General features: G+C 36.4%; 3 protein-coding genes across 6 annotated transcripts; 2 read left to right on the forward strand and 1 right to left on the reverse strand.

Annotated features, from left to right (window-relative positions):
- Positions 1–481: 481 nt before the first annotated feature.
- On the reverse strand, positions 482–1,388 carry LOC113731918 (protein DMP3-like). The gene has a single exon (XM_027257436.2). It carries the CDS (start codon positions 1,235–1,237, stop codon positions 572–574), a length of 666 nt encoding a protein of 221 aa, XP_027113237.2. The 5' UTR covers positions 1,238–1,388; the 3' UTR covers positions 482–571.
- Positions 1,389–2,107: 719 nt separating this feature from the next.
- LOC140003683 (uncharacterized) lies at positions 2,108–7,445 on the forward strand. 4 transcript variants are annotated; one of them, XM_072079854.1, is made up of 5 exons: positions 2,108–2,408; positions 3,147–3,766; positions 3,860–4,546; positions 4,750–4,837; positions 5,303–7,445. In XM_072079854.1, the coding sequence occupies exons 2-4, from the start codon at positions 3,149–3,151 to the stop codon at positions 4,834–4,836; spliced, it is 1,392 nt and encodes a 463-aa protein (XP_071935955.1). In that variant the 5' UTR covers positions 2,108–2,408; positions 3,147–3,148; the 3' UTR covers position 4,837; positions 5,303–7,445. The 4 variants fall into 4 exon arrangements, with proteins under 4 accessions (XP_071935955.1, XP_071935956.1, XP_071935953.1 ...); XM_072079855.1 differs by having other exon boundaries at positions 6,584–6,711; XM_072079852.1 differs by lacking the exon at positions 5,303–7,445 and having other exon boundaries at positions 3,130–3,766; positions 4,750–5,216.
- LOC140036861 (protein DMP3-like) lies at positions 6,573–7,445 on the forward strand. The gene has a single exon (XM_072079856.1). It carries the CDS (start codon positions 6,573–6,575, stop codon positions 7,242–7,244), a length of 672 nt encoding a protein of 223 aa, XP_071935957.1. The 3' UTR covers positions 7,245–7,445.
- Positions 7,446–11,944: the final 4,499 nt, after the last annotated feature.

The following is an 11,944-nucleotide window of genomic DNA, read 5'->3' on the forward strand; positions in this document are numbered from 1 at the left end:
TTCCATCTCTGTGGAACCAACTTTCCCCGAAAATGACCTCAACTGACCTTTTCTTTCATTGGACTCGTAGGCAACATTATCGGTTAACTGATAAGCATGTGCTAATAAGATATCTCCCGAAGTTCAATTTGGGATATCTGCTACGCGGTTTGCTGGAGCCTAAAATCTCTTCTTCCTTCAAAGGAAAGAACTTCCTGGGTGCACTCTGCCTTTTAAACATGCAATGACGGTATGGTGGCCATTTAGCCAGAAGGTTAGTAATCTTTTCAAAATATGCCTAATTAAATTCTACCTTTTCGGTAATTTTACTTGGTAGACCACTCGACTTGTTTTTAAGTAAATTCCTCTCAAGGAAACTTCCAGACTTCTTGTACACATGGTTTATTCCTTTCCCTTGGTTGTCGTCAAAGTCCCATGCGATTATGTTTTGGGACCAAAACTAGAAGTTGGAAGCAAAATGGAAGGAAAACTATTTTACCAATTACAGCAATAAGAAATTATTGTGCTATTTAATCGCCAAAAGACAATAATGAACATCGTTGAATCTATCGCAGATGTACAAGGTAGACAATCACTTGCCGAACGTGACAGGATAACCAATACCATGCCGTCTAGTAGGAAAGATGACAAATAGCAAGCTGCAGATGAGGCCAATACTTATAGGAAAGATATCCAAAACCTCCTCAGTTTCATGACTAGGGGATGGATAAAAGCAGCTGAGCACATTTTTGTCCCTCAAAGCTACTGAAACAAAGACAAACACAGAAAGAACCGCATGAACCACATCGATGAAACTTAACCTGTATTTACTGAGATCACCAGGAATTCCTGAAGCTGATGCAGCAGGGTAATCAAACACCCATAGCCCTCTGGGCGACGCGAAACCGTAATAAACCTGTCCATCTGAGGCCCTGAAGCTATCAGTGAAACAAGCAAGAAAGCAAGAAACGCCAAGGATGAGGAGGAGGATCAAGGTCATCGGCCGTGTGGCCGCATCGCAGGAGCCGTTGTTGGTGGCGATTGGTGTGAGTAGCTGGAAGGCTAAAAGGGTCCCTGTTGGGAGGAGGTTGGCCAAGTGGGCTGTGCTTTCTAGTGCACGTTGGTAGAAAGATGGTGTTGGAGGACTTGGTGGAGGCTTGCGGGCATCAGGCGCATTTGTGCTGGTTTCTTCTGCTGCAGGATCAGAAGTTGAGGATATATTCTGATTTGATGATGTTGGTCTTGCCCTGAGAGACATTTTCAGGATTCAAGAATCGGGAATATGGTGATGATATTGAGGTAATTGGCTATGAATTGTGGAAAAGGTTAGAGAATCATGGGTTATCCTATAAGTTTAGTTCTGAATCATGCGTATAGAGAAAGTCAAGACACAGTTTGCTGAGGAAGCGTTAGGTGGTACTTGCTTCTGCCTTTGTTGTATAAATAAATACTATATATTCTTTTGGCTGGAGGAATATAAATAAATATATTCCGAAATGAGTTAAGTTTTTTTTTTTTTTAGGGTGAAAATGAGTTGCTTGTTTAAGTTACCAACTTGTAGGATAACTTGTGGCACTTGCTTCGGCCTTCGTTGACGTTGTATAAACAAATATATCCCGAAATGAGTTGCTTGTTAACATGTTATATGAGTTAGGCCTTTCTTAGCTAGTGATTTTCTTAACGAATTAATGTTATATATAATCCAATTTTTTTCCTGATCTTTGTTTTCTATTTTTTGATATTAAAATTAATAATAAATAAAAAAAATGGCTCAAAACAACTACTGAATTATGATAAATTCACTATTCAAAAAATTCATAAACTCTAAATAAATTATTTCAAAATTTTCTTTTCTATCTTATAAATCTAAATCCATAATAAAATATCATCAAAATTATCTTATCATAGTGATAAAATTATTATTATAATTATTTATCAAATAGTAGATATGGACATGAAAAATTTGGCACATTTTTCTTATAATTATACTAGATAATCTTATAATTGTATAGAAAAATAAATTAAAACTCATTACACAAGGGGCATTTTTGGGTATTCATTTAAAAAATTGACCAAATCAAATATTATTTTAAGGTTTTGTTACTACAACTATCAAATCATAAAATATAAGTGTAATTTTTCAAACATCAGAGGAGCTCAATGAAATTGTCAAAAACCTCGAGGGAGGTTTCTAAAATTATCCCTTAAAAAAAAGGAAACTATATATATGTCAGTATGTCACTGTGTCAGTCAGCTAAACTTCACCATTAAGTCACTCGCCAATATAATCGCGGCCAGACCCCCTTGACTTGGAGTCCTATCTGATCGCGTTGCAATTTTTTCAGCTGGAAGCTCACCCATTGATCATCTCTTCATTTGCTACTTCTCTCCTGGAACAGAGGGAAAGAAGAATCATATATCTTGATCAGGTACTCTGCACACATTAGTTTTAAATTTTCTCTTTCAAGATTTTTCAAGTAAAGCTAGTGTTCAGAATGGCTCATACTTTCCTTTTAGTACAGACTTTGATTTCTTGTTCTAATGATAATGTGTTAAGTTTAGTTGTAGAAAACCCTTTAGATACTCCAATGCGTATCCATGATACCAGACAACGATTTTGGGCTAAAAAATGGTAGGATATTTGGATTTCACATCTTTGGACAAATGTACAATCTTCTGGAGTTGCCTACTGTCCCAAGGGTTAACGTCGGTTGCTAATATAAAAGGGACTACATTCATAGAATCGGATTGCTCCTTTTGCTCCTGAAGTACTGATCCTACCAGCCCTTAAACCCACTTTTCCATTTTTTTTTATCGTGAACAGTTAGTTGCAATCTATCCTAGAACTTTAGCTTCCTCACATGGTAAAAATTCTTGACCTGCTTGTGAATTTTTCTAAAGCGTTCATGTAGCAAATACAGTGTTTAATGCTTTATAGTTCCTGCTTCTTTCCATTTATCCTGTGAACTGAAAATCAGGTTTACAGAAGAGTTAAATTTATCATTCCTTTTCTAATGTCATCTGTACTGTAGTTTCGAACGTATTCATTTAGTTGTCTGCACTTTGAAATTGTAATCAACAGAGAAAGCAAGATCCTTTATTGACGGTTGAGTTTCACCTTGAAAATTCGTTGTTATTTTTACTGATCAGCATAATCTTCTATCCAGCGATGGAGGATGGGCAATCAGATCTTTTAAGCTTAAAGGTCCTGGTGGAAAAGGAGAGAAAAAGAGTTGTTTTTCTGGAGGCGGATAAATACTTTCTTGATGTTCTCAGTAGCTTCATGACAATGCCCTTGGCGATGATTATCAAACTGACCCGTGGACATTCACTGAAGGGGGAGATCGGTTGCCTCAGCAGTTTATATGAAAGTGTGGAAAATCTTGGTGAGGATCATCTACAAAGCACAGACCACAAGGACATGCTACTGCATCCTCGAAGTGCTGCTGAAATCTATCATAGTGACTTGTTGAAAGACAAATCGATTGAGAGAACTGATGCTGATTATTATGTATGTAGCGAAGGAGGCTGCTCGTTTCTGAGTTATTATCGATCTACTCATTGCCGTTGTGGAAGTGCTATAACTCTTCGCTTGGATTTCTCAGATTCTGCGTCTATTCCTCAAGAAAGAGGAGGTTTTGTAAAACCAACTGTGCACTTTATGATTAGTGACGACTTTCAAGTAATGCCGATGTCCACTAAGGCTGGATTAGCTCTGCTCGAACAAGTCAGCAGGTTAGATGGGAGCAGAATAGAAGAGAGGAACATAAACATTGGAAGGAATGAGGTAGGCAACAAGTAACAACTAGCTGGGTGTTGGATTCTAATTGGTTCAGATAAACAATATTAAGTGTTCTCTTCTTTTCTATCATTCTCTCAGGTTCTGAAGCTGTTGAAGCATTCGCTGGTATCAAGGACTCCTTTTACTGACACCTTGTTGGAGGCACCAATGAGTAAAGGTATCTTCAGTGTCTGCCATGGAAAATATGGTCCAAGAAGGAAAAGTGACATTCCAGAGACTATAGCTAAAAAAGAGAGGATTATTTTAAAGCTTATTGTATGCAAATCCAAGAATAAGGCAATTTATGCAGAGGCAAAGGAAGATTTCGTTAATCTGCTTTGCAGTTTCCTCACATTTCCTCTTGGTTATGTCTTCAGCGAATTTCCATCTTTGTCATTCAAGGGGTGCATCAACAACTTTTACCAGACTATCAAAGAGTTTGATAGCAACCAATTCATGTCTGAGGAGATGAAGGAAGCTATAGTCTATCCAAAGTTGGCTCCAGGTCTTCCTGTTCCTACCAAGTTGATTGCTATTATGGAAGCAGTAGATCCGTCATATTCCACCTTTCAGTCCCTTTTCAACGTCAGAAACAGCAAACTGGGGCCAAAATCCAATTTTTTTGGGAAAGCTGAGGGATTCATAAAAGGGCCATCCATGTTCATGGTGACAGACAATCTGACTGTAACACCTTTATCTGCAATATCAGGCTTATCTCTTCTCAATAAGCTCAGAATACCCCTCATTGATATTGAAGAGCAGCAAGTGGACGTTGGTGAAGATGAGGTGAGCTAAACCTAGCTATTGCTCGTTAATTATTATAGCCCTAAGCATTCGTAGAGTGTGGCATTGGCCTGACATATAAGTACTGCCCACAATTTGTGCCACTGAGATTTTCAATGTGTTTGGTGCAAGAAAAAGGTTGATTGCATATGTGACTAATATTCTACTCTTCCGTTAATTGATAATTCATGCAAATCTTTTGGCAGGCTTTGCGCCTCCTTGTGGCTACTTTGGTGTCCAAATATACCCTAACGGACGCTTTCCTGCACAAGGAAGAAAAACAAGAGTCATAAGGTGAGTAGATATGTATGAACATCTGAATACATGAAAAGTAACCATGTGAATTCTAAAGATCAAGTATGCAAGTCATCTTCTCATTTTCATCTAAATCCACTATTGTGATATACGTCTTTTTGGTTCTCTTCCTAGCTAGTCTGTGGTCTATGATGATGAGGATGTACCAGTGAACAAGTGTTCACTGATGTTATGTACTAGATTGAGAAAATAATGAAGTTCTAAGTTGGTATCTATTAGATTGACAAAAGAAACTTTATGTTGATGACATTTAAAAGAAGATTCAAGCACCAATGTACACAAGTAGGGAAATACTAGCCATCAGGGCCCTTTCTCTCATATTGAGAGTCATCATTAGGATCTGTCAGACTTTTCTTGATCCTCCCTTGTCATTTACTAGTTATTAGATCTAATCCATTTGCTATTTCGCATGACAAACAAACTCTTCGTGGCTCTCTCCAGCAGAATTTATGCTTTTGTGGCCAGATTTGCCCAGTGATTATCAATGTCAAATGAAACTATTGGAGGATCGTGTCTGATAGAAGCTGGAATAAGAAAAACAAAATTGATCAAACACGGTAAAGTAGCAGTTGCACTTCAACCTTCACCTAATTCATTAATTTTTGGTATATTTTCTGCTGATCATGAGATCGAAATGTTGATGCTGTACAAACAGAAAAAATTGTTGACACGGTAAACAAAATATTGAGAAAACAAATATAAGCATGAATAGGAACAGGGAAATGAAAAAAAAAAAAAAAGATTAAGAGAAAGATACTCGCCCCTTGTGTCATCTATTACTACTTGGGTTGGTACGCCCCAAACTTTAAAATTTTGTTTGGATTTCAATTTTTTTTTAAAAAAAAATTTGTTACGTTTTTCGTGAACATATTTTTCAATCATTTTTTTTACCTCATATCGCTACAGTAATTTTTCTAAAAAAATTAAAAAAAATACAATCCAAACAGTCTTAGTTGTATATATAGCTTATTGTCTGAAAGTAGGTAGAAAAGATTTCAAAAGTCAAAAAGAGAATGTGCATGCATCATTCTTGGGTCAGCTCAAGGCCTTTGTCTCAAGTCCTATGTTCCTTATCGTGGTCGGTTTAATCTAGTCCACCCGACCCTATCTCATATTCCAATCCAAGACCATTTCTACGATTCCTTTGTCACAAAGTTCTCCGATGGAATTAAGAAGATTTTTCATTGGTCATCAAAAACGTGACGCATTGGGAATAAAAAGATTAGTTAAAAAACCAGCAATTAGATGAGGCCCGTGAGCCCCCACGTGAATGGGCTGGTGGTTGGCGCCTCTTCCTCGGGACCGTTAGGTCCTGGGGTCGAATCTCCGCAGCAACATCAGTTCGCCGTGCATTTAACGTGCTAGGTCCGGTTGGGGCGCTGGGCCGGGCCGAAGTGGGGATTAGTCGGGCCGCCTTTACGGACTTGACCCGGACACCCCACTCCGTCGACCAAAAAAAAAAAAAAAAGATGAGGCCCGTGGTGAAGGTGGGCGTCGAGTACTCCTATGTGGAACCGATAGGATGGCCCGCGGATATGTTGACTTCCTTATCGGACAAGAAAGTACTAGTCCTAAAATATTTTTCAAGAACCATTTCGTATAAATAAATAAATACTCCTCTCCCTCAAGCTCCTCCCACAGCACAAGCATTTTTTCACCCAACCAAGTCTTGTCAAATTATTCTTTCTCGTTCATCAGCAATTTGATTAAATTAATGTCTCTAAGGGCAAGGTCGACACCATCCGCCACCGCAACCTCGGTTGCCGCCACCACCGAAGATGCTCCCGACACTCCAAAACCTCAACCACCACAGCGCTCCTCCTCACCTCTATCTCAACGTGCATTATCTCAAGCATTAACCAGCACGGCCAACTTGGCTAACCTCCTCCCCACGGGGACCCTTTTAGCTTTCCAGCTGCTAACACCGGTTTTCACCAACAATGGCTCGTGCGACGCGGCCACACGGCCCATGACCATCATCCTCCTCGCCCTACTCGCCGTCTCATGCTTCCTAGCTTCCTTCACCGACAGCGTTAAATTATCCGATGGACAGGTTTATTATGGTTTTGCAACTTTTAGAGGAATGTGGCTGTTCGACGCTCAGGGGACTATTGCTTCTGGTTCTGAAGTTGGCGTTCCTGACTTGAGCAAGTATAGATTGGGATTCATTGACTGGGTTCATTCAGTTCTATCCGTTTTTGTGTTTGCTGCCGTGGCTTTGAGAGATAAAAATGTGGTGGGGTGTTTGTATCCGAAGCCGGATCATGAAGTTCAAGAGGTTTTGGACATTGTTCCCATTGGAATTGGATGCCTTTGCGGCTTGCTGTTCTTGGTCTTCCCCACCAGAAGACATGGAATTGGTTACCCTGTCACGCCAGGCAATTAATTAAGTCACATGTTCTTCTGTCTTATTATTCTTTGATTCTGTGATTAGTAATAATAGTATACAAATTCTGTTCCCTGATAAAAAAAAAAAAAAAAAAAATTGTCATTGTTCTTATTGCGTAGGAACATGAGCAACTTTGATTTGTAATGGACTCAATTTAATTAAAACTTGAAAGTTCAAAATATTGAAGTTGAAAAGTAACCAATGGTTGCCTAGTTGAAATTGTTGGGAAGGTTTCGTGGAATGGTTTTGAAGAAGCAATAAATCGACAACTGCCGTGCACTCAAATGAGCTCATCCCAAATACTCCAGTTCTTTCCATATTGGGTTTGCCCGACCAACGCTGTCCAATTGGACTTTAGGATGCCAAGGTTTATATATATATATATATATATATATATATATATATATATATGAGATGCTTAATATAATTCTCCATATATTCTACACAAATTAACAAGTTTTCCGTCTTTGTTCGACTAAGAAAAGCCTAATCATGTTTAATGTTTAGTTCTCTATGGTCTAGACAAATTAATTCGCGTGTCTGGAGTTTTGTGACTAGTGGATTCTGAGATTAGTCCAGTACTTGCAACAATTCTCCAATCATATGTCTATTACTGTATTTCCTCTTAGTGATGCCATTTAGGTCCGCCAGCAAGAATACTACTTCTGTTTATGTATGTGTACTAGGGGGGAAGCACCCGCGCATCGCGAGTGTTTGATGCCTGTGACTAAAGAGAATTTTTCAATGGTTGAAGTGAATATTATTTTCATATTGACCAAGTTATTTTCTATCAAGAACGGACCTATCGGTACATATCATTAATATTTTTGCAAAGTAAGCAAGTGATTGAAGATAAGAGTATAATAACAACGCATATTAAGTAATATTAACATAATTGTTGCAGATAATAATGCATATTAGCCAAATCCTACTTAATATGAGTAGAAGGAAATGCATGGATAATGGAGTAGTTTAGAGGGCATTAAGCCTAATCCTGGAAGCCGGAAAGGGGAAAACGGAAGAATGTGAAAGAGGAGGCATCGGAACAACCGTAACCGATACTTAGACATTAAATCATCAACATACCTATGTTTTTGGCTGTTTAATTGAGATGTAAATAGTGATATATTGCTGGTGTGGAAGCTGTTTCAAAAATAGGGGATTCAGACATGGGAACTCATGCGTTGGTATTATTATGAGTTGTTTCAGACAATTGAATGAATATGTGCAAAATCTCTTTATTTTAATTGCACTATGACACCATTTCAATAATTACAACAACACATATGCTCATATAAGTTGTACCCAATGCATTAACGATTGCAAAATAATCCCTCATTCCAAAAATACCTTGATGTCCTTATATTATATAAGAATAAGTTTTGGTCAATTTTATCAAATGCTACTATATGATAACATCTAACAATCATTTCATTTGTTGCAATAGCTAATAAATTAAGTAGGCAAAGATTTTATTAGAAATTGAAGTTATTAACTTGTATAAATTAAGATCCTTTTTAAACTACTTTGGGAGCTTTGTTTTTGTTAAAATTGTAATAAAGTATTTACAAGGATCTTCAAATGATAAGAATATGTTTGTCCGTATAATTTTTTGATAGTACTAAATTTGCAATACTTTCAGTCAATTGGTGATAAAACAACTCCATCTTCAATCGAATTTTTGAACTATTTATCTGGCATAATTTGTGGTGCAATACTGATAAAGTATGTATCTAAATTTAGGTTGAATTCTAATGCTTTGTTAAGGAAGTTAGGAATGAAAGCTTTAACGAATTCTATTCAACCACTATAGACTGCTCAATTACTATAAGTTTAGCAGAATATAAGAGAAAATAAACATATTATCAAACATAAGTTTAAGATAAGCTATAAGTTTCATAGCAGAAGATCAAACTACCAAAATCAATTATCACATGATGGCATAAATGAATCAACTTTATCACCATAGCTAATCAGAAGTACAAAGGTCAAACTACCACCAAATGAAACAAGTATTCCTAGAAATTGGACAATCATATATATAACCAAATACATAAATGAACGAACTTTATCATCAAACCAAATCAGTATCACTAAATACACACTAACACCAAAATCAATTACAGAACTAATGACATGTATATCAAAAGAATTTAAAAGATTCAGTAGAAAGTATAAAATTTTGGTTACCTTATTCCAAATATTCCCTGCAAAACTTTTCCTCACACACATGAGGCTGACATTGTTAATGCATTAGTATGACCTAATTAAATATATTAACATGTGCATAAAAAGTAGTTATACATATATCACAGGTTATTTGCAAATTATGACAAATTTCAATGTAAAAAAATACAGCTTCAACATACCTTGGCTTGGAGATTCTGATTAGGAGATGTAACACACTTCCAATGAATCTTGTTCCTACCACAAATACAAGTAAAGCAAAAAAAAAAAAAAACAATTCAAAAAGCTAAGTCAATTGATTGTTATGATTTGTCTTCAAATGAATGAAAGATGGTTCTAGACAACAATACCTTTGTTGAGCAAACCCAAAAACTAAGAAAAGGGGATGAACTGATGGCCAACACTTGATGCTATAAATTTTTTAATAATTAGCATTAATTTTGTCTTAACCATCCTGGTTCTAGAATGGTTGGAAGTGGTAAAGATAGCTAAAAAGACAATCTTTTAACTTAGACCTTAAACCAAAATACATGAAGTTGAAGCAGCAGAATTTGAATAGTAACACCTATCTAGCCAACTTCTTCCAATTATCCCTAATGATTGTGTCTAATAAATCATTTGTAATAAACCTTTGCAGTGAATGGAATTTAGCCAGCTGAGCAGTCTAGAAGTCTAATCAGTTACGTCAAACCATGTTCTCCAACCTTTAATTTGCAACTCACTAACAAGACCAGTGCAACAAACTTACATTCCTAAAATACCCCTCCCTCATTAATTCCTTTCACCAATTACCCACTAAACCACATTCTCCCCAATTTAATTAGAGACTAAGGACGTTTAAGTAATTGCAACCACACAAAAGCTATTATCACTTATACCCATAACTAAAAAGAAAATCAAAATAATCATACATTTCCAAAATACCCATAAAAAGACACAACCCCATTTCTGGAAATGTATGACAAAAGAATCCACAATAAGTTGTATTCTGTGTTGTACCTACAATATAAACTTTAAATGTACAAATATGAGGATATCTTTGTAAACATACTCAAACACACGCTGCTATGAGTTGTACCAAAAGCTTTAAAAAAGCAACATATTATTTCATATTTCCAAAATGCCCCTACTCATACGGTTGAAATTCAAAGGCCCCTTTGACTAAAACTCATTCTTATATAGTATAAGGATACATATGGGCACGTACTTAAAAATTTTATGTACATATATGTACATACTAGAATATTTTTTTATTGTTTCAACAAGCCAAAAAACAAAAACTCGTTTGTTTTTTGTTATTAGGTTCGATTTCGACGGTAAAAGTAGATGAAATAAGTGTTTTGAAAGTCATTTAATCTTTTGAGAGCAAAAGTCCAACCATTCGCAGGATCCATTTCAAGGTCTTAGTGGGCAAGAAAAAATGAAGTAAAAGCCATAAAATTTTTCTCTGTTTTCCTTGTCCTCATATTTTCAAAGTTTATAAATGAGTTGAGTCGAATTAATATTTGACCTAATTGAGTCGTATCTCAACTCAATTTTATCAAATTCGAACTCCAGCTCCCAAACTCTTAATGTAAACTTCGACCTTGAACTCGACCTCAAATTCGAGTCGAACTTGAATTCGAACCTACTTGAGGTTAAAAAAATAAAAATAATATGTGTATGTATGTGTATGCATGTATATATGTATAACTGAGCGGCTCGCAAACTAACGAGTTGAATTTATTAATGTTCAAACTCAAACTTGATCTCAATTCAAGTTCGAGTCGAGTTTTAATCAAATCAACTCGTGAGTGCTCGTGAGTTGCTTGATTCATTTGCAACCCTATGAATGACCTACATTTTATGAGGACAAAGCATGAACAAGATAGAAGTGACTTAGGAAGGGTTGGGTTTGGTGATTAAATGGAGAGGAATTGTAAGGAGAACGTCTTGAATTCAAAATTACCTATATAGAAGTGATTTGAGCTATTGTTCAAGACTTGAATTATGAACATTTTGCTAATTCAGCCTAACCTCTAGGTGCGTGGAATTGTGCGAAAGGTTAAAGTAGTGAACAAATGAGAGAAACGTTGGAGGTTAAGAAAACTTGTATTACACTTGAAATACCTCTACCAGATGATCTACAAATGAGGGAGCTTGGCCTACTCTTATATATATATATAGTTGTATATTTTTGACCCAATAAAATATACACCTCAAGTGTGAAAGTTTGCTCCCGAGCATGATCCAAACTTGCTATGATGGTAGACCAGGCCAACAGGCTGGTTCACACAACCCAATCCACCAAATAAAAAAGTAATAATAATAAGAGGAGAAGGAAAATGTTTATGTACACCATCATTATCATCATCGTCATTAACATATTATTATTTAGTTTTAGAGAGACCCCAAACAATGAAACAAATGTTACTGCACCACTATATTTAGAAGAAATAATAAAAGAACAGCATCGGTCAGACGTAAATCCAAAATTGAAATGTGGAAGCCCAAGGGCTACTAAACGCTTT

This window comes from Coffea arabica, chromosome 2e (assembly GCF_036785885.1).
Source record: "Coffea arabica cultivar ET-39 chromosome 2e, Coffea Arabica ET-39 HiFi, whole genome shotgun sequence".
NCBI classification, from domain to species: domain Eukaryota; kingdom Viridiplantae; phylum Streptophyta; class Magnoliopsida; order Gentianales; family Rubiaceae; genus Coffea; species Coffea arabica.